General features: G+C 41.4%; 2 protein-coding genes across 8 annotated transcripts in view; one reads left to right on the top strand and one right to left on the bottom strand.

Moving 5' to 3' along the window:
- Positions 1-12,237, bottom strand: part of ENOPH1 (enolase-phosphatase 1) — a 36,392-nt gene extending 24,155 nt beyond the window's left edge. The window contains exon 1 of one of the 3 annotated variants that reach the window (XM_067736389.1): positions 12,219-12,237. Coding sequence is in view for 1 of the 3 variants with exons in the window: in XM_067736387.1 (XP_067592488.1) it covers positions 11,026-11,109 (84 nt within the window). In the remaining 2 variants the exon portion in view is untranslated. Of the gene's footprint in view, positions 1-11,025; positions 11,415-12,218 lie in introns of those variants that run through there. The other 2 variants (XM_067736387.1, XM_067736388.1) reach the window with 2 other exon arrangements.
- A 13-nt stretch (positions 12,238-12,250) lies between these two features.
- HNRNPDL (heterogeneous nuclear ribonucleoprotein D like) lies at positions 12,251-17,335 on the top strand. Of its 5 annotated transcripts, XR_010943107.1 has the most exons (9): positions 12,251-12,693; positions 13,486-13,654; positions 13,754-13,915; positions 14,405-14,536; positions 14,683-14,797; positions 15,323-15,493; positions 15,833-15,925; positions 16,298-16,402; positions 17,080-17,335. XR_010943107.1 is itself a non-coding variant. In XM_067736385.1 (8 exons), exons 1-7 carry the CDS (start codon positions 12,251-12,253, stop codon positions 15,901-15,903), a joined length of 1,263 nt encoding a protein of 420 aa, XP_067592486.1. In that variant the 3' UTR covers positions 15,904-15,925; positions 17,080-17,335. The 5 variants fall into 5 exon arrangements, 3 of the variants coding, with proteins under 3 accessions (XP_067592486.1, XP_067592485.1, XP_067592484.1); XR_010943106.1 differs by having other exon boundaries at positions 15,833-16,402; XM_067736385.1 differs by lacking the exon at positions 16,298-16,402.
- The last annotated feature ends 4,173 nt before the right edge of the window (positions 17,336-21,508 follow it).

Here is a 21,508-nt window from a genome sequence, read left to right as displayed (position 1 = left end):
GAATGGCCTGAATTATGTCATTTCAATCCTCATAATAGCTCTATGAAACAAGTGCCCTTATTTCCTCCATTTCACAAAGGCACATAAAAGTTAAGCATAAATTAAGAAACTATGGTTATAGTTTATCAAACAGGTCTTTTTTTTTAGTTTGAAGAGTCAGATCCCCAGAACCCGATCATCCCAGGAAAAGGGATCTAATTAGCTTACTGGACCCACACAAGGTCTGGGGCAGGAGTCAGCCAGCCTCTCGGAGCACACCACGTTAGCTGCCAAGCGCCGATCTAACCATGAGCTCCTCTCTCAAGTCCCACCCAGGCCCCACTGCCAGGATTACCACTAGTTTCCAAACCACATGTGCTAGTCTCTCTCTACTCAGTAAAGGGTATCAGCTCCACACTTTTTAGACTTAAGAAAAGGAACTTGTTAGAAGGTCACATAATGAATCATTGAAAAGAAAATCAAGTTAAGAAATGAACTGCTCACGTACATACCCAGAAGACAAAGAACCCTTTTTGTATTAAAGAATTCTGTGTTTGAAAAGAAATCCATGCTTCTGAAATGGAGTCCCCTGGGAAGGGTCCAATGAGTTTCCAGTAGGGCCTCTGAGGACAGAGCTACCAACTTTCCACACAATGCAGAAAGGTGATGGAGAACCAGGTGCAAGAGGGTCAGGGTGGCTTGGCTTCCACCCCTCTTATGACCCCTACCTGAACCAAAACCAATTTTGAAAATTAAGTGAGTTAATAAATGTGAAAATCTAAAGTTTTATATAAAAATAAGCTTTTACTGTAAAAAGAATACTTTTTTTTTTTTTTTTAGTGAAGGGGTGACATGGGGTGAGCTGTAAGGATGGAAAATTTTAAGAACCATCAGACAAGGTAGGACTTTTCAGAGCTAAACACAGGATATCCTTTAAAAGTTTATCTGAGCAAGATAAAGGCTTATCTATGTATTTTCAAAACAGGGGTTATTTATTAGAATTGGTACCTTTTGGGGGGTCAATGTGACTACATTTCTTTCAAGGATCTAAGTGACTTTACTGTATGCATAGGGAAAAAAATCAGGAGGAATGTTCACCAAACTCTTAATGACTATTGCTGGGTGGTAGGAGCAGAAAGGGCATTCATTCTCTACACTAAAATCTTCTGTAATGTTTGCAATTCATAACAAGTGTGAATTAATTTTTGAGGAAAAATTTTGGGGAAAAAACACTTCCCTCTATGCTCACATTAACAGATACAAGTTTCCACAGAATAACATATTTAGCTCTTTAAATACTTAAATTTAATTGTTAATCAAAATTTTTTATGGTTTTTAATTTCCATTGTTAACTGACTTCTTTCTCTAAAACTAAGAGGTTTTAGAAATCTTGGGTCAATGAATATTCTAATGAGACTCTAGAAATACATCAGTTAAATTGCATACTGTGCAAATAAGATAAAAGTATCACCTTGAGGAAATCTGAAATAGCAGGGATAGCAGAAGTGGGAGAAGCAATACCAGCCATTCCCAGGCCCATTCTGGAATGCATCATATCACCATCAACAAGCATTTGCTGAATGCCTTATGTGCAAGTACTATGCCAGGCTCTGCTTTCTGCCCTTAAGGAGCTCTCTCAGCATCGCTGGAAGACAGCACACACAGACACCACCACAAGGCAGCATCTGCTACAGTGGCAAATACATGGCCCTGCAAAGGAGGGAGAGAGAGGATTTTGAAATTCCTGCTTAAACAGAAGTCCTGTGAAAGCAGAAGCAGGTCTTGCCTGTGTATTCCCATAACCTAACACAATAAATATGTTTTAAATTAATAAGTACATGGAACCAACTTGCACTTGGAGAGGAAAAAGTATGACATCCCAAGCTGGAGGAATGGTGGTGGCACGAAAGTGTGGCATGACCCAAATGGGCATGTTCAGCTATTAAAAAAAAAGTGTAAAGAAACAGAGGAATAGAAAGTTGGAAAACCCAATTCACTGAAGTTGAGGAGTTGAAACTATCTTTGAGCCAACAGGAAACCACAAAGGATTCTGATGGTGCAAAGACAACCTGTTAACGTTCCTGTCTTCCTTACTAGGTTCCTTAAGGATGGCAGCAGCATCTTTAAGGATTTTGGTTGCCTAGCAGAGCCTGGCACATGATAGGTATTCAAATAAATGTGAGGGAAAAGAAGGGAAGATTGATTAGGCTGGAAAGATTATGCAAGTGCCATGATACGGAAGGCGGTAGACGAATAAGAGACCAGAAATTAAGGCCGGAGGTGTTTTCTAATCTACCTCATGATATACTCAGACCCAACACAGTGATTCTCCAAAGGCTCCTCCCCTTGTCTCAAGTTGAATCAACAAAATTCCTCTCACATACCACCATGGGTATATCTCCCTTTAGGAATCCTGAGCAACTGGGAAGGTTTGGGGAATGTTGATCAACCCATCAACAGCTACTTATCAAGGCAGTCCTGCCATTCCAGTGCCTCCTCAAGTTCTCTGAGGTTAGCCAAGTTCTGCATCTCGTTCTTAACTTATATCTGGCCAGGGCCATAAGGAACAGAGGCGGAGGTAATCACAGCGGGTTTCAGTAAATGTTAGTTCCCCCTTTTCCACAATGACCCTTCACAAGCACTTTCTGTCTCCACCAAACAGTCTGATATTTCCTGCATTATAATCAGTGTTTCTACAGGGCTTTATATTTTTCAAAGGTTTTTGCACTCTATCTCAATCTTCATCACTACCTTATAAGCATGACAGATCCCACTACCCCATTCTTGAAGATGAAAAAGCCTAAATCCCTAGACTGAATGAAGCCAGGGAAGATGACACAATTACAGTTACTAGCATCAATAATAAACAGCACAAGTGGAAGCAAGCTTGTGGTTGCTGTCCCTTGTGGGTAGTCTTCTAGCAGTTTCATATTGAAAGCAGAATAATAAAACTTACCAAATGGATATTTAACTAAAGTTGGGAGATACTATCAGACAACACAAGCTCTCTTCTTAGAAAGACCATAAAATTAACATAACCGTTTTCATGAGAAAAAAAATGTCAATTTCAACATTTCTTGATTATTATCTTCCAAAATATATCATTAGAATATAAGAGAACATAAAAGAGTAAATACAAGTATTGTTAAACAATCAAGAATGTATTAGCTATTTCTAAAAGTGCTTTAACATAAAATATCAAGATATTCCAAAGAAATTCATTAAACAAATGTCAGAAAAGCATACAAACATGATTCTGCTGTTAATTGAATCAATATCTTTATCATTTTGATTTTCAATTACTTCAAATAAATATTATTTGTAGGATCAAGGATTTGTCTGCTTAATTCATATTTTCTAACACAGAACGTTCAGTTTGTGATCTCTTCTTTTCCCTTAGTCTTGTTCGAACCTTGCCAAATATCTTTTTCTTTAAGGTAAAACTCCAGTCCCTTAAACACTGTCTTTACCAACCTCCACACCACCACAATCCTTAAGAGAAACACAATCTTTAAAAAAAAAAAAAAAAACTGTCAATTTTTTAAAAAATTTATAGATCCTATCCAGTACCATAAATAATAAATTTCAAGACAAAACTGGAGCTACTATAAAGCCGAACTCTGATGTAGCCAAAAACCTGTAAAGGGATCTATTAGTCAGAAATGTTGGTGCTAGCCAAGTGTGGCAGAGAGGAAACTGCCCCCTACCCTCAAATGTACATGTTCCTAATCCCCAAAACCTATAACTATGTTACTTTACTCAGCAAAAGGGGCTGTTTTTAAAGACATGATTTAAATTAAGGATCTCAGGATGGGGAGATTACCCTGGATTATCTGGTTGGGCCTGATATAATCAAAGTCCTTGCAAGTGAAAGAGGGAAGTAGGAGTGTCAAAGTCAGAGAGTGAAGGACCAATCTGAAGATACTACTCTGCTGGCTTTAAAGACAGAGGAAGGGCCCAAGAACCAGGGAATGTGGGTAGCCTCTAGAAGCTGGAAAAGCACGGAAGAGTTTTCCCCTAGTCTCCAGAAGGGACACACCACGCCAACACCTTCCTTTTAGCTCACTGAGACCTATTTCAGAGTTGTGACCCTCCAGAACTGTAAGATGATAAATCTGTACTGTTTTAAACCACTAAACTTATGGCAATTAGTTACAGCAGCCACAGGAACTAATACAGCAGGTTAAAGCAAGGCACTACTCACCTGCCCATCTGCCAGGACACTTAGAGCCTTATTCTTCAGGTCCCTGTTGTACAGACATTCAGTGAAATGTTTCTACTAACAAATTATCTAGAAAATGACATAAGATGGTGGTAGTGAGGGAGAAGAGGGAGCCGCAGAGGAATTTTGGAGATCTGTCAGGAATTTTCAGGCCTATTATCTTGCTTCCCTATAAGTACACATAACTCCTTTCTATTTCTATTATTAAGAAAAGTTGTTTTTACAGTTCAATTTCTGGAAGACAACTTGCAAAAGCTGGGGAAGTGGCCACTTGCTTAATGGTTTGTTGTCTACCAGTTTATTTCATCATCTTGCTCTCCTTTATCAACTTACTTGACTTTTGAGAGGTTTTGGTTCTGTTAATGATAGACCTCCCCTAATTCACCTACACCCTTGGGCTGCTCTATCACCTCCTCTGAGCCACTGGAAAAGAGGAGTGCTAACAGACCTCGGCACAGGTAGAACTTACGAATTTGTATAAAGCCTAACTACAGGGACTTCCCTGGTGGCACAGTGGTTAAGAATCCGCCTGCCAATGCAGTGGACACAGGCTCGATCCCTCGTCTGGGAAGATCCCACATGCCGCGGAGCAACTAAGCCCGTGTGCCACAACTACTGAGCCTGCACTCCAGAGCCCGAGAGCCACAACTACTGAGCCCATGTGCCACAACTACTGAAGACCATGTGCCTAGAGCCCATGTTCTGCCACGAGAAGCCACCACAATGTGCACTGCACTGCCTGTGCACTGCAACAAAGAGTAGCCCCCGCTCGCCACAACTAGAGAAAGTCCATGTGCAGCAACGAAGACCCAACACAGCCAATACATAAATAAATAAAATAGATTTATTAAGAGGAAAAAAAAAAGCCTAACTACAGAGTTCAGTCCATGGACCATAGTATCACCTGGGAACCTGTACAAAATTCAGCATCAAGTTCTGTTCCACATTATTCAGCAATAAAAAAGAATGAAATCTTGCCATTTGTGAAGTGGATGGACCTAGAGGGTATTTTGCTAAATGAAGTAAGTCAGGCAGAGAAAGACAAATCCCATCTGATTTCACATATCTAAAAAACAAATGAACAAACATAACAAAACAACAGAGTCATAGATACAGAGAAGAAATAGGTGGTTGCCAGAGGGGAGGGGGTTGGGGGATTAGTGAAATAGGTGAGGGAGATTAAGAGGTACAAACTTCCAGTTACAAAATAAATGAGGATGAAATGTTTAGCATGAGGAATATAGTCAATTATATTGTAATATCTTTGTATGGTGACAGATGGTAACTAGACATATCACGGTGATCATTTTGTAATGTATAGAAATATCTAATCACTATGTTGTGCACCTGGAACATAATATTGTAGGTCAATTATACTTCCATTAAAAAAATATGTAGACACTGGGAGGAAATGCATCAAAATGCAAACAATAGTTATCTCTGGGGGGGTGGAGATTATGGGTGATTGTTAATTTTTACTTTATGCTTTTATGTATTTCTAATTGTCTGCAATGAACACATATTGCTTGTAAAATTAGAAAGAAAACAATAAATGTCATTAAAAATGAAAAAAAAGTTCCTTTCCAGATCTTCTGAATCAGAAATTACATTTTAGACAGATCTCTAGATGATTTGTAAACACATTCAAGTCTGAGAAGCACAAAGAGCCATTGGCAAGGGTACTCACCATGACCCACTTACTATATTTTAGGGACAAATATTCTAATCAGATTCATACTTTCAGTTAATGAGAGGTTCTTAATTATTACAAAGATTTTATTTCCAAGCACAAAAAGTTTTCCTAAGGCATAAGTGAAAAACATGCCCCCGCCCCTGCTAGTACCCCTGCCCACTACTCCTGACAAGATTTGTTGAGATGGTGGATGAAATAGTGATTGTAAGGCCAACTGGCCCGAGGCAGGGGAACACAATCAGATTCACAGGTTGCATCAGACCGAAATTCTCCGGACCACCCAGTTCCAGAAACTGCCCTGGAGACATTCCGGACCACCCAGTTCTGGGGACTTTGAAACCAGCCCAGCCTTCCCGCCTTTTGAGGGGCGGGACTAACGGTCCCCCAGGATACCCGAAAAGACCACCAAATAAGGAATACCCTGCGCCCTCCCAGATTCACCACACCCCTTTCCCTTCTTCCCCTATAAAATCTTGCCCAACCCTCGCCCGGGTGCGACTTCTCTGGCCCCTTTCTCTCGGACCAGTGAACCTCGCCCGGGAGCGCTCCCTAATAAAGTTCACTTGAAGCTTTCCTCTGTTTCGCGGTGCCGTTTGTTAAGATCCGACCTTACAGTGATGGAAATATATTTATTTTTATAAAGTTTTTTCAAGGGCTAAACATTCATTAAATGTTCACAGTAGCCTTATGAGGTGGATATCCCCAAAGTACAGTTGAGGGAATATGTACCTAGACTCAGAGACATTAACTAACTTGCCATAGATCATTTAGGGAAGAGCCGGAATGCTAATCAAGACTTGCAGTCTCCAAGCCCATCCTTATAACTACTACTCTACGAAGCCAGTCCTCATTATTTAAAGATTCTGTATTTGCAAATTCTCCTACTCACTAAAACTTATTTATAACCCCAAAATCATTACTCACTGCACTTTCCCAATTTTTTGAGGACAGGTACATACATGAGCAGAACAGCTAAAATTGTGAAAAACCAGATGCACATGTTCCCAGTATGTGATGCTTTGCCTTCTTATTTCACCTCTCATATTTTAAACAAGTACCCTTTTCAAGGTCTACTTAGCACCACATTTTTCGCATTTTGTGCTTTTTGTTGGTGAGTGTGCAGTTTAAAATGGTCCCCAAGCAAAGTGCTGTCTATTGTTCCTAAAGGCAAGAAAGCTGCCTTACAGAGAAAACACATGTGTTACATAAGCTTCGCTAAAGCATAAGCTATAGCGCTACTGGCAGTGAGTTCAATGTTAATGGATCAACGATATATATTAGATAAGGCAAACAGAAACACACATAAAACAAGGTTATGTACTGATCAGCTGACAAATATGCTGTGACCAGAGGCTCACAGGAACCAAACCCTGCATTTTCTCTAGGGGCAATGATTCAGTGTTTGCTAAGATGGCATTCACGGTAACTTCACAGAACATAACTGCCGCAACTGTTGTTACATGTACTAACTTGACATGTAATGGCAGGAAAGGCACCAAATTATAGAGCGTTTTCAGAAACAAGACACCATTTTCTCCAACTCAAAAACAATAGTTGAAGGTTCTTGACAGGATAACCCCAAGGACTGGTAATGGTGTTATTTCATAGCTTACAGACTAAAAACACCGGAAAAATACAATGCACAAAGTCAGAAAATGAATATTACATCACACAGACAAAGATCAAGCAGTGGCTCTGTGAGGTGCATGCAAGATGATTCAAGGGGAGAAGGGAAGTGAATACAATAACATTCATTTACACTTATTTAAATCTCATCTTTAAATTCCAATTTACTTTACAACTTAATAGTACAGTAATATGTGTACACAATAAATTCTATTGGTAGTGCCTGCCTGCTCCAATTCTGCTGATGATGTACATGACCAAAAAATGTTGGGAGATCACCACTGTAGAGAATCAAAGTTAGCGCTTGAAAAGAAAAGAAAAACTCCAGAGGCACACGTCCTGCAGTGGGCTGGTGGCTTTGAGGACTCGCATGCACTGGGAACCATCTATTGCTGCTCTGTCTCCAACACATTGTGAGGATCCTCACAAAGATATCCCTCCAGGCATCAGTTGATTCATATGAGAAATTAATTAGCTGGTTGTGACACTGATTAGATGATCCAAGCTAGGAACCCTTCGCTTTCTAGAAATTTGACCAAAGAAAATAAGACATAATAGCAGGAAGTAAAAACATTGTTTATTGTTGCCCGGAGCCCAAAGGCTGAAGGCATGCCCTGATAGAGCAACAGCCTGTCCTCAGAGCACCCAAACTGGGAGGATTCTATGGTATCCCATAAGATATCCAGCACTGTTAGTGTCATCTTATATAGTTAAGTTGCATCATATACACATTCAACTCTAAGTGCTCAGCAAAAAGAGAGAGAGAGAGAGAGAGAGAGAAAGGGAAAAAAAAACACATAACCAGAGCTGGCAATCTGTCTGCCATTCTACTCAATGAAGGTGTTCTGTTCCCTTGGACAGTCTCTCAGTTCCTCAGTGTCTCTTACAGCATGAATGGTTCATTGTGAGGCTAAAGTTTGACACAATATATTTTTCATCTACATCACCTAATCCCAAACCAACTTCCTCTGATACTCAAAGGAAGAAGCAGGGATACGTTTCAACCCTGAAGGAAAAATGGCTGCATATGACTTACTGAAAGACAGAATCAATCTCCAAAGAGAACTGATTTCCTAAGGGTAGTTCAAGGGCAATTTTTGAAAATACTCAACTTTCACAGTGTACGCTGACTGTAGAAGCAACCCCCCAGATAAAGTGAGACTCAACTATAGTTATTCTGTTCCAAGGGCTCACTCTTATACCTACCACCTAGAGGTGGTGTATATTGAAATTTGCTGCCATATACTTTTATGGTACTTCTTACTGATTAAAGTGCTCTCATACCAGCTGTGTCATTTAACACCCACAAGGCCAGGCAAAGAAAATGGAACGAGCACTGTGGTTCCCATTTCAGAGATCGAGTGCAATAATGGAAAGAGTAAGAGTTGAGTCAGACAATTTGGTTTCAAATCCCAGGCATACTGTTCAATTTTTCAGAGCCTTAGTTTCCTATCAGTAAAATGCAAAGAGTACACACACCTCACCAAGTTTTTGAGGATGAGTCAAGTATACAAGCTGCAGGTATACATTACTCAATGTTTCCTTACACCATTCCACAGGAAGGAGGGCTACAAGTTCACACACCTAATGTGACTAATAAAGCCCAAGTAGAACAAACATCGCCCAATTCCCAGCTCCATGCTCAGAGGTCCAAGAAGCATATAACTTAGCATCTCTTTAAAAAGTGTTCAAAAAGATAGAGATACTCTGGTAAAAGTTTTTCTGGTTCAAGTGAATTTGTGACATGCTAGTCTCTTTAAGGCTCACAGTGTGTGTGTGTGTGTGTGTGTGTGCAAGTGTGTACATGATATAAAGGCTCTGAGAAGGCGTGCAATAAAGAAACCTGGTTGAATACATATAGAACATTCCCCCAAAGTGGATTTAATAATGGAAACCTTTTCTGCATAATTACTAAAAACAGCCACACAAACATAATGTTCTTCTGAACATACTTTTAGAAACACTGGTTTTGGTAAATTAATGTATAACAAACTAACAGACGATTATATTGTAATAGATTAATATTAATAAAAATAATAACAGATTATAGAACAAGGCACAAGAAACTACCCTTTAAACAAGACCCCGAATCATTTTTTGGCAGTCTGGTGTCAAATCCAAAAAAAAAATCTATTTGGGAATTCCCTGGCGGTCCAGTGGTTAGGGCTCCACACTTCCACTGCAGGGGCCTGGGTTCGATCCCTGGTCGGGGAACTAAGATTCCGCAAGCCAAACAAAACCAAAGAAACAAATCAAAAACAAAAAAAATCTATTTAGATCATCAAGGCATTTTTATTTTCAGAAAAATCTCAGGATAAGTCTTTCATAAACAAAGATTCCAAGAAGTGGCTCGTGTCATCTTACAGAAGACATAGTGGGTAAAAAAGGTGAAAGAGACACATAATGTTTTGTTACAAAATTGATTTGCATGAGGTATCTTACTCCCTACATCAACTTTCCAAGAACGCTACATATGCCATATAACAACTACCTGTCCTGTCATTATCCCTGGTCTCCTGATAACAGTGGCAAGCAAGAGAAAGCCAGAATGGAGATAGTGACTTGTAGACTATAAACCACAAAGATGAGGAATCCTTTTTATCTTTGAAAACTACAAGAAAGCAGTTATTATTTTTCCTACTTTGTACTTTCCCTCCTTTCTCGGTTATTACTGCACGCAAGCACTTCTAGTGAATACTTTTATCTTAAACCTCTAGAAGTCAAATAAGAGAAGACCAGGCCCGAGGAATTCTTTAAAAAATTATATTAATATTTGATATTTACTTATCCTGGCAAATACAATATATATATAAAAGGAACCTGCTCTAATGCAAAGTTGTAAGTTTGTGAACTAGGTATAGACAAGTGTTGGTTAGCACTGACATCCTAGGAGGAACGCTTTTGGTAAGAACTTTAAGCTTCCATGGTTTTTCGAAGAAAATGAACGGAATCTAGACGTTTGCTAGCCTAGTCCAGTAACATACAGTGTGCATTTCGGCCACTAAGAGCAGGAGTGGGAAAGGGCCAAGAGCAACCATTACCGCCTATCACCAGGGGTACCTGAAAAGTCATCTTCATCCTTCAGCCTTCCCATTTTACTAGACTAGAAGCCTCAAGGACCACTAGATCGCGGCCGCCGCCACGCCAGGTCCAACCCGCCACAAGGCGGAAGCTCACCAGCGAGTCGACGCGGCGCACACCTGCCCGGCGGGCGGCGCCCACAACGCTTCACCTTGCTGCGGCGTACCTGCCCTCCTCGGCCCTTCTTCACCACCACCTCCATCCCTTCCCACCTGCAAATAACCGAGGGCAGGGACGCGGGAAGGTGAAGACGGTGAGGAAAAGCATCCCCGCAATCCGCCGCAGACTACCTCCTCCCATCCCAGAGCCGCTGCAAAGCCACATCGTTTCTCCCACGCCTCGTGTCTCTAGTGCAAGGTCTGCAATAGTTTAAAATTTTTGTTTTAAAGCACAAGTAACTTCCCCGCTCCCTTCCGCCCCTCACCTTCACGAAAGCAATCGGGGTTGTGGTACCTTCGATATCTAACAGGATCACAGTGACTTCGGCAGGCACCGAAAGCACAACCATTTCCCCACCGGCTGCTACTACGAGAATCGGCCTACTGGTAGGGAGGGCGGAGGGCCGTGCCGGCTGCGCCCAGCAAACTGCTGGGCTTCCGACAGCCCCGAAAAGAGTCCCGGAGCGCACAACCGCGCGCGGCCTGACGCACGAGGCGGAGAGGACACGTCGGCGCCCCTGAAAATAGAGAAACCCGCAGCACAGGGACCTTGAACTCGCAAGCTGCCCGGGCCTGGAGGCCTAGACCACGTGGGCAGGGAAATGGGGCGGTCCTCGCGAGGTTCCGATGGGGCGGGGAGAGGTAATGGCACCGACGTCGATTGGCCGCTAGAGGGCCTCTAACCCGATCAGTCAAAATGGGCCTCGCGTGGGCGGGAACAAAGAAGCGAACGCGGGAGCCCGGTGCGCGGGCGCGCGCTCTCCGCAGACTGGTTGAGCGAGCGGGAGAGGCCCGGGGCACGTGCAGACGGGAGCCCCGCGAGTGGCGCGCCGGGGATGTGAGTGCCCCTTGCCCTCTACGGCACCTAGCCCCCTCCCTGCCCACGGCCTCCGCTTTTGCATTTTTACAGTAATCCGACTGGGCCCGCGCCCCTCCTCCCGTCAGCCAGCGACAGAGGCCGTTTGCATCCCGGTCAGCCTGACTGCGTTGGCCTCGGTTCCGGCCGAGCGGCTAGGGAGGCCCGCCGCGCCCCCTCGGCCCGCGCGCCTGTAGCGGCAGCGGAAGAGGCCCCCGCGCCGCGCCGCTGTCCGGAGGGGCCAACGCGCGCCCGCTTCCTGTTCGGCTGCTTCCAGCCAGCTCGAGGACAAAACACGCGTGCGCGCGGCGGACGGCAGGGCGCGCTCGCCGCCTCAGCCACCGGCGCTGGGCGCAGTCCGCCTTTTTCCGGAGCAGCGCGGCCCCGGTGCCAATCGATAGCAGCAGCTCCGCACTGGGGGACCGAGGGCGGAAAAAGGCGGGGTTGACGGCTCTTTGCTGGGAGTGGGCTGGACCGGACGCCAGAGACAAAGGCTCTCAAGGCAAGAGGGGCTGTGACGCTGCTCGGGATTTTTGACCCAGGACTTTTCGCCCCTTCGTTTTTCTCTTCTGACGCTCTTTTCCCAAGCCCGCGTCCCTTCACCTGCGACCTCGTTCCTCAGCGGAAGGGCCGCGATGGAGGTCCCGCCCCGGCTTTCCCATGTGCCGCCGCCATTGTTCCCCTCCGCTCCCGCTACTTTAGCCTCCCGCAGCCTCTCCCATTGGCGGCCGAGGGCGCCGCGGCAGCTCGCCCCACTCCTCCCTTCGCTCGCTCCCAGCTCCGCCCGGCAGGGGGCGCGCCGGGCCCAGCGCCACGTCACCGCCCAGCAGCCCTCCCGATTGGCGGGTGGGGCGGCTATAAAGGGAGGGCGCAGGCGGCGCCCGGATCTCTTCCGCCGCCATTTTAAATCCAGCTCCATACAACGTTCTGCCGCCGCTGCTGCCGCGACACGGATTGCACGCCAGCGCCTCCCGGCCGATAACTCAGCCGCTATGGAAGACATGAACGAGTACAGCAACATAGAGGAATTTGCAGAGGGATCTAAGATCAACGCGAGCAAGAATCAGCAGGATGACGGGTACCGCACGCTTCTCCTCTTTCCCCCCTCCCCCAGCGCTCCGAATGCACCCCTTCGTCCCTCGGGGGCCGCGTGCTGCCCCTGTTCTTTCCCCAAGTCGATTCCCCGCGTGCCCGTTGGGCCTCACTAGGTTGGAGGGAACAGGAAAGTAGGAAACGGAGGTGGGGCGGTGACTCGAGAGGCCCGCGGGAGGTGGGGGAAGGGCAGAGGGGTTGGAGGCGGAGGGCGGCGGCGTTTGTGTCCCGAGTGCGCAGGCGCGCGTGGGGCCCGAGGGGGAGGGGCCGGCCGCGCTGTGCCCCATGCTGCAGCTGCAGCCGCCTCTTCATTGTGTCTGTGTTACGGTTCCGCGCAGTTTTCAGGGGGAGGATTTAGGGAACTTCTGGTTTGGGAACCTGTAGGCGACTGGTACCCAGATTCCCAGTACGTCTGATGATGAGTTCTTTTAGGTGGAACGTTGGCTTGATAGTTGAGGAAGACGGTGAGCCTGAGTTGTGTGGGATCAGTATAGAAAGTTGGATTTTCTAGTCGGGAACAATCTTTACCATGTATTGTTGGCCTCGTTTAAACTTGGCATTGTGCAGTGAGGAGAGCAAGGTGTCCACCGTTTTGAATAAGTGAGGAACTTGGGGATCTTTGTGGTCTTCGTGTGTGTCTGTAAACGGGTTAAATTATTTGTACATCAGGATGTATTTCCCCATGCTTATTTTATACTTTTATTTCGTAAACGTAATTTCAGAATTTAAGTAATCGTTGTAGTTGCTGCTAACCTTAAAAAACAACTTTTATTTCTAGTAAAATGTTTATTGGAGGCTTGAGCTGGGATACAAGCAAGAAAGATCTGACTGAATATTTGTCTCGATTTGGGGAAGTTGTAGACTGCACAATTAAAACAGATCCAGTCACTGGAAGATCAAGAGGATTTGGATTTGTGCTTTTCAAAGATGCTGCTAGTGTTGATAAGGTAGGAACATGTTTCGCATTGTGGTGCTTTTGTGTGTTTCTTGCAAATTGTTCAGAGGGTTGCTTGTATGTTGTCAGATTAAATAAATCTGTCTTTTAGGTTTTGGAAATGAAAGAACACAAGCTGGATGGCAAATTGATAGACCCTAAAAGAGCCAAAGCTTTAAAAGGGAAGGAACCCCCTAAAAAGGTTTTTGTGGGTGGATTGAGCCCAGATACTTCAGAAGAACAAATTAAAGAATATTTTGGAGCCTTTGGAGAGGTGCGCTCTGCTTTTACGTTTACGTGTATTTTCATTTGATATGTTTATATAATGTTTATCCCTGATCCAGTTCTTACAGAGCAAACTCAATGTTGGATGAGGGTGGGATTAAATTATTGCTCAAGTCCCTTCCAGTCACCGTACCTTAATCAGTGCTTTCTGTGTTATAATGGAAACTAGTGTCTAATGGAAACTAATTCAGCAAAAAGAAGGATGCTTTGGTGTGGTTAGGGTTTGGATTTATTAACTAGTGGCATCTGTGGAGTAAGAAATGGTATTAAATAAGGTTTTACTCTCCCTTTTCAATGCTCCATAGATGAAACAGATCACTCTAGTTTCATGTGGATAATAAAGCAGTGGTTTATACAGAAGTTATTTCGTTAGAATGACATGTTATGTTGAAGCTTGAAAAGGACTTGTGGCATTCTAAAACATCTTGGTAGCTTTTTACCATTAGTGGGTGACCTTGAGTGTGTATCTTGATTTCAGATTGAAAATATTGAACTTCCCATGGATACAAAAACAAATGAAAGAAGAGGATTTTGTTTTATTACATATACAGACGAAGAGCCAGTAAAGAAATTGTTAGAAAGCAGATATCATCAAATTGGTTCTGGGAAGGTAAAGCCATTTTGATTATAGTAAATGAACAATATCCTTTTCTTTTCTTAAAGTGAAATTTCTCAACCTGTTTTGAGAAGAAAAACAATGGCTTGACATTAGAATATTGGTAATAATTCTGTTTGCTTTTTAAATTTTGTTTTTAGTGTGAAATCAAAGTTGCACAACCCAAAGAGGTATATAGGCAGCAACAGCAACAACAAAAAGGAGGAAGAGGTGCTGCAGCTGGTGGACGAGGTGGTACTAGGGGTCGTGGCCGAGGTGAGACTTAATTCCTGGGCAATGACTCAATGCTGTAAGCTATAAACTGCGGAATATGAATAAGCCCATAGGAAAGTGAAGCCAAATTTAAACTGTTACAACATGGAAACTGCTCAGCTTAGTGGGTGGGCTTTTGTATTTACTGGTTTCACCTCTTCAAACAATGGCCACTCTGACAGTGTCATTACTGATGGGAAAATAACACCATTAAACGTAATTAAGATTACATGGAACACTTTGGCCTGATAGGTTTTCTAGGGCAGGAGTCCTTGTTTTAAAGATAAACACTCTGTCTTCTCCTTTGTCCTGATTTTTCATTGAATTTCGGAAGCCTGATACTGGCACAATTGGACTTTCTGCCCCCTTTTTTATGCCAACTGTAATAATACTTTCTTGGTCAGTTAGCAATATAGGTATCCATTCTGCCTTTTTAAGATTTGCAGAGTGAGGGACAGGAACGCATCATTTTATGTTAGGATTGGGGGTCAGAAGTTGTTTCCTAACAATCATTGTGCATTGTTTCAGGTCAGGGCCAAAACTGGAACCAAGGATTTAATAACTATTATGATCAAGGATATGGAAATTACAATAGTGCCTATGGTGGTGATCAAAACTATAGTGGCTATGGCGGCTATGATTATACTGGGTATAACTATGGGAACTATGGATATGGACAGGGATATACAGACTACAGTGGTAAGAATATTTAACTTAATTTCATAAACCAATGGTACTAAAATTCGGTGTTTAAAGTACAATCCCATTCTGAGACTCTGTGTGTGTGGGTGTTTTCTATTTCTTGAAGTGTTTGGAGTTAAATTTTTGAGACATTTAATAGTCATGGGAGCTTATACTGATAGACTTCAGTCATTACAAACATTCTAGAATGTGATATGTGACTAGTTTATAATGACTTTTAAAATATCTGGTTATTTTAATTGCCATGGAGGATTTTGCATATTTAATAGTTTTTTAAATATACAGTGAAACCATTTCATTAAAAGCTAAGCATAATCTTTTGTTTTTTCAAAATAGGCCAACAGAGCACTTATGGCAAGGCATCTCGAGGGGGTGGCAATCACCAAAATAATTACCAGCCATACTAAAAGGGGACGTTGGAGAAAACAGGTGTGTATAAGAGTTCAAGACACCAGTGGAAATTCTAATTTAATTTAAAGATCAATAGACAAATGAAAAATAAGTGAAAACAAAATATCATGTAGCCTGTTTTTACTAAATTGTTAATTTTTTACTTGCTTTATGAACCTGTTTTGCCTAAAGTGTCTATAGATCTTTAACTTTAAAGTTTTATCTCACTTTCTTTAGTATTACAGAAAAACTTAAGAGTTTTTCTGTTTGCTTTGTGTACCAGGTGGTCTAGAGGAATAATTAAACTTTTTTAGAACTATTAACAGGTAAAGTACTGAAATGGGTACAACTTAAGGAAAACAGGAATGTTGTCTTCTAACTCTGACATTATACCTTGTTTGTACCCGCCAGCGGGAACTTCATTGCAGGCCGTGTGTCACCCTGACCACGTCTATCTCTGGGGGTCGCACGTTGCGGGCAGAGCGCAAGGCATACACCAGAAAACGCTGTCCTGTGGTATGGTCTCTTCCAACTTCATGTACCAGCGTAAAGATTAAAGTGGAAAACTTCAGACTTTGGCTTCTTTTTTAATCTTTTTGAAGATTAAGTGTCTAAACTTAACTTAAATGGTTTTTTACAGGAGTTAAAGTACATAAATGCCTTTTTACAGCTTAATCATTTTGGTCTTCTGTTTAGTGTTGTATTTCAATTGTGGAGCCTCATTTTAAGTGTTCATTTAAGATTTAATGCTTGCTTTTTCTTTTTATAGCTAATAGTGAAATCTACAAACCAAAACAAGAACTTTAAAATCTGGGATATAAATTAAAGATCATATGCACACAGAAATTTGTTTTCTTGTAATACAAGCCTATTAGAAATTCATGTTTGTAATAGCATTGTACGTGGCTTACTAGAGATGTTTCTAGTAGACCTTGAACCTAGCACAGTTCAACCTGTGAATATGGGAAGACTGCATTCCCAGATTTTCTAAGTAAATTTATTTTAATATCATTTGGGAACTTCAGGGTGAATTTATTAATTACCCGAACTGCGTTTTGCCAATGAATTTGCATGTGATCTTTAATTATTGAAGAAAAGAATAAAGTGAGAACTTAAAACAATTCATGAAAGTGGACCTTTGAAAGCTTGTCAGAGTTGCACAAATCTAATTGCCATTTTGTTTTTGTTTTTAGGAAGAGATTGCTAAAGTAACCCATCTTGCAGGACGACATTGAAGATTGGTCTTCTGTTGATCTAAGATGATTATTTTGTAAAAGACTTTCTAGTGTACAAGACACAACTGTGTCCAACTGTATATAGCCGCCAATTAGTTTTTGTTTTTACTTTGTCTTTTGCTATCTGTGTTATGACTCGACGTGGATTTGTGTTTATACAAATTTTATTTGTATGATTTCATGTTAAACCTCAAATAAATGCTTCCTTATGTGATTGTTTTTCTGCGTCAGGTACTAAATAGCCCTGTAAAAGTGTAATTTTAAATAAGCAATAATTAAGGCACAGTTTATTTTGTAGGGAGTGTTGATCCATAGGGAGAAACTGTGGTCCTTTACAAATAGCCAGCTACAGTGTCTACTCTGTTCTCTTTTTGTTAGATGTATTCTGTGTTCTAAGGCTTCGTTTCCCTGTTAACTGAGGCTTCCACATACCTTTAAGTAATGTTGTTTTCTCTTTGTGTATCTGGAGACTTTGTCATGAAAGTTTCTGTGGCGTAGTTATAGTGTTGTGATGAGTGGAAGCTTTCTAGTAGACCATAAATCTTCTGGTTATATTTTGAAAAGTAACTTTTTAATGGCACAAAGCATGCTGGTAGCTCCTTTTATGAATAGAAAATATTTTGCTTTGCTCTTGTCTCTGGAAAGGCATTTGTTACGACTTGCTGTATTCAGTGGTCTGCTAGAAAGAGCTTTGGCTAATCATAATACCATAACTTTGTTTTCTTGATTAAACTGTCTAAATATACCCAGGGGGAAAAAAACACTTGAACTGTGTTATAGGAGCCACAGTTTAAGAATATCAGATGTAGTTACATTTAACACAAGGATTTTGGCAAATAGGTATGAAGTTACTAAAATTTGAACAAAAGTTAGATTAAAATATATGACGTAGTGGATGAGTAACTAAATTAATTGTATACTATTCTGTTGGTATTATGTCACAGCAAGCACCAAACTGAACAAAATGTTTTCTGTTGGGGCATTTTTAGGAAGCTGTATTGGGTGTTAACTGTTACGTGGTGTGAGTTCTTAGAAAAAATCATGGTAGTGAGTTTCATCATTTTTAGCGCAGTTAGTGCATGAGCTGAATAGTTAAGCATATCCATATTCAAACGTAAAAGGAATAGTGGGGAAAGATATCCCTTAAATCTTATGTAAATGCAAATCTAAGTGTGACCAAGTCATGTCATTACAACAGATCTTCTGGTGCATTAAAAGTTTTAGCTGTAGATTTTGGAGGATGTCCTGGGTAAACTCAAGTTTTGAATTTTACGTTCAGTGTAGTTATTGAATTTAAGGTTTTTGTTTTTGTTTCTGTGGTTCCATGTTAGCCATTAGGATTGGCATACAAGTTCATATGTGGAATAGTTGACCTCACCTTCAACCAAGTGTAAATTTTTTTATGCTAATGAACCTGCCTTGTTTTATTTGGTGCCTGCAACTTTCTTTGTTCTGATGATGTTTGTACTTGCTGGGCTATCAAGTTACAATGCTTTTGGCCTTTTGCTCCTGTGTCGCTATTTGACCGTACACCTAGGCCAAGTACCAATGTTGGCTGTTGCAAGGGATTGTTTGATTTGTTCAACATGCAACCTTAGGGAACAGAAAGGAGATTTTCATTTTAAGTTATCTTGTCAAAGTCAGTAGGTGCAGTGTCTTTAGGGCAGTGAATCCTGTAAGTTCAAATTTATGATTAGGTGACAAGTTGACATTGAGATTGTCCTTTCCCTGATCAAAAATGAATAAAGGCTTTTTAAACAAAATCCAAACTCTTCAGTCAAGTCTTGATATATATGACTTTGAAGAAATACATCTAGAGATTATTGAGGTCTTTTAGAAAAACTGAAGTACCTATGACAAACATAATTAACCTGTATATTCTTAAATATGCTTCCTGAGTTGTTTTGAGCAAGTTGTATGTGTTGCTACTTACCCTGAAAGAAACCTAATTAGCAGTTTTGTTGATTAACATGTTAGTATTCTGTAGTCTGATGGCTACATTTACAAGATTAGGGATTTAAGAGTTAAACTGTCATTGGGATACTAACATGGATGAGCAGAGCATTTATTTCATTCTCTTCCATGCATCTTTTTCATAATGGTGACAGTAACTGGACCCTTTGCTAATCTTACAAATTTCAATACAAAAAAACCTGAGAAATTAATTGCTATAGGTTGCAAGTATTTGATAGGATATCCACCACAGGATACTATGTTTCACTGATGAAAAAGGTGATTCAAGGACACTGCAATTATAATTGCACTTTTAAATGTAATTTTATATAAACTGCAATTTTTAGTTACAGGTGTGTGTGTGTGTGCGCGCGCGCGTGTTTCTGCCATTTGAATTGCTCCTAGTGTTAAGCGAAGTCAGAAAATGTCATTCTGTAAAAATCTCTCTCAAACTTTCCAACTTAATAGAATTGCCATCTATTGTGGTCTCAACTTTCTGAGCAAAAGCAATACAACTTTGTTTTCATGTAAAGTCATTCAAAAGTGTATTGCCATAAAAATGTAGGCTGTTCCTTTAGGATTGGTTGAGGTTTTATATTTGTCTTGAAATAGTCAGATGTGGGATTTCAGTGAGTTTGGGTTGAATAGAAAAAAGTGGAAACTTTGACTTAACCACTGTGTTTTATAAACTGTAAGAAAGAATACAGTGGTATTCTATGGATTAGAGGGTAATGCTGAACATCCTAAAGATTGTTGCTTTAAGTGGCAGTTTAATTCCTGACCTTATTCTTTGGTCTACTCATTCAAGAGGAGTACCCCCATTTGAGGAGGTATATCATGATCTCAGTGTGATTGGGGAAGGGATATTCAACAGTCTCTGATTTGTTACTTAAAATCTAAAAATTTCAAGTAACAATGCTTAAGAGTTTGCTTTATCAAAGACTAGCATGTGTTATAAATATGTGAGAAGCACTGTACTGCAGACAGGTTTTCTCATACTGTTCCAATGCTTATCTCCTTTTGAGAATCTGACTAAAATGAGTTTTCTTAAGACAAAAAAAATCATGGCTATATATAAATGTCTCAAGGAAATGATAAACTACTTTGAAAGCTATCTAGTTTTAAAAGACTCGAAGTTGGCTCTTACTGTGACAGATTGACTAGAATTCATTCATTTAGGTCACACCATGCAGTTTGTAGGATCTTAGTTCCCCCACCAAGAATCAAACCGGGCCCCACAGCAGTAAGAAGCACCAAGTCTTAACCACTGGACTGTCAGGGAATTTCCAAAATTTATTGAATTTGCTATCATTGATGTGGTTACCCAAAGGAAGTTTCTTCAAATGTTCTCAGAAGTTTGTGTGCTGGCTGGTGAACAAATACAGGGTGATTGTTTTATTGATGAGACAGGAAGGGCCAACCCCATAAAAGGACTTATGGAAAACCATAATCCCCTGATTTTTCAAATTGAGGAAGTTGGCTAATTGAAAGTAACTCATTACATTTTGGAGTCTATCAAGCATCTCTGAGGACTAGATTCAGTGTTTGCCACTTCTGGGAGGGATCTCTAAGCATTAAGATTGGTCAGCAGTCTCATTTGTGAGTGCTGAAGTCTTTTGTAGGAAAGTAGCATTTGATTATAATTCATTCATTCTTGGGACTTCCCTGGTGGTGCAGTGGTTAAGACCGAGTTCCCAATGCAGGGGGCCCGGGTTCAGTCCCTGAACTGGATCCCACATGCCTGCCACAACTGAGGAGTCCGCCTGCCACAGCTAAGACCCAGTGCAACCAAATAAGTATTTTTTAAAACAATTGATTCATTCTTGTTCCTCTGATGAAACTGGAGCCTAGATAATCTGAAGCAACTATTCATTCTCATGAGAGAGCTTTTCTATGGTATTTATTTTATTTATTTAGCTGTGCCGGGTCTTAGTTGCAGCATGCGGGTTTCTTTGTTTTAGTTGCAGCTTGCAGGATCTTTTAGTTGCGGCATGTGAGATCTAGTTCCCTGACCAGGGATGGAACCCGGGCCACCTGCATTGGGAGCGTGGAGTCTCCGCCACTGGACCACCAGGGAAGTCCCTGTCCTATGGAATTGAGTGATTACTTTGGTTACCCTTGAACCATGAGACGTATGGGACATAAAAGTTCTTTAGACCACCATACAGGCAGAAGGGTGAAGGGAGGGTGTGACAGTGAGGACTAAAATATTTTAGGGTACTTCCAATATTTTTCACTACCAAGAAACACTAGGTATTTTCTCCCCATAAACTGTATGTTTTGAATGGCTGTACATGTCACATATATTGCTCTCATTATGTAGTGACATTTCTATTAATCAAAGGCATATAGCTGTCAATCAGAACGTCTACAATCAGCGTTGTACCATCAACTTAATAATGCCAGTTAAAATCTAAGAAACAATTTTTTCATT

Source organism: Pseudorca crassidens, chromosome 4, assembly GCF_039906515.1.
Source record: "Pseudorca crassidens isolate mPseCra1 chromosome 4, mPseCra1.hap1, whole genome shotgun sequence".
NCBI lineage: Eukaryota > Metazoa > Chordata > Mammalia > Artiodactyla > Delphinidae > Pseudorca > Pseudorca crassidens.
The sequence above is the reverse complement of the archived record's forward strand: the minus strand, read 5'-3'. Positions and strand labels throughout refer to the sequence as shown.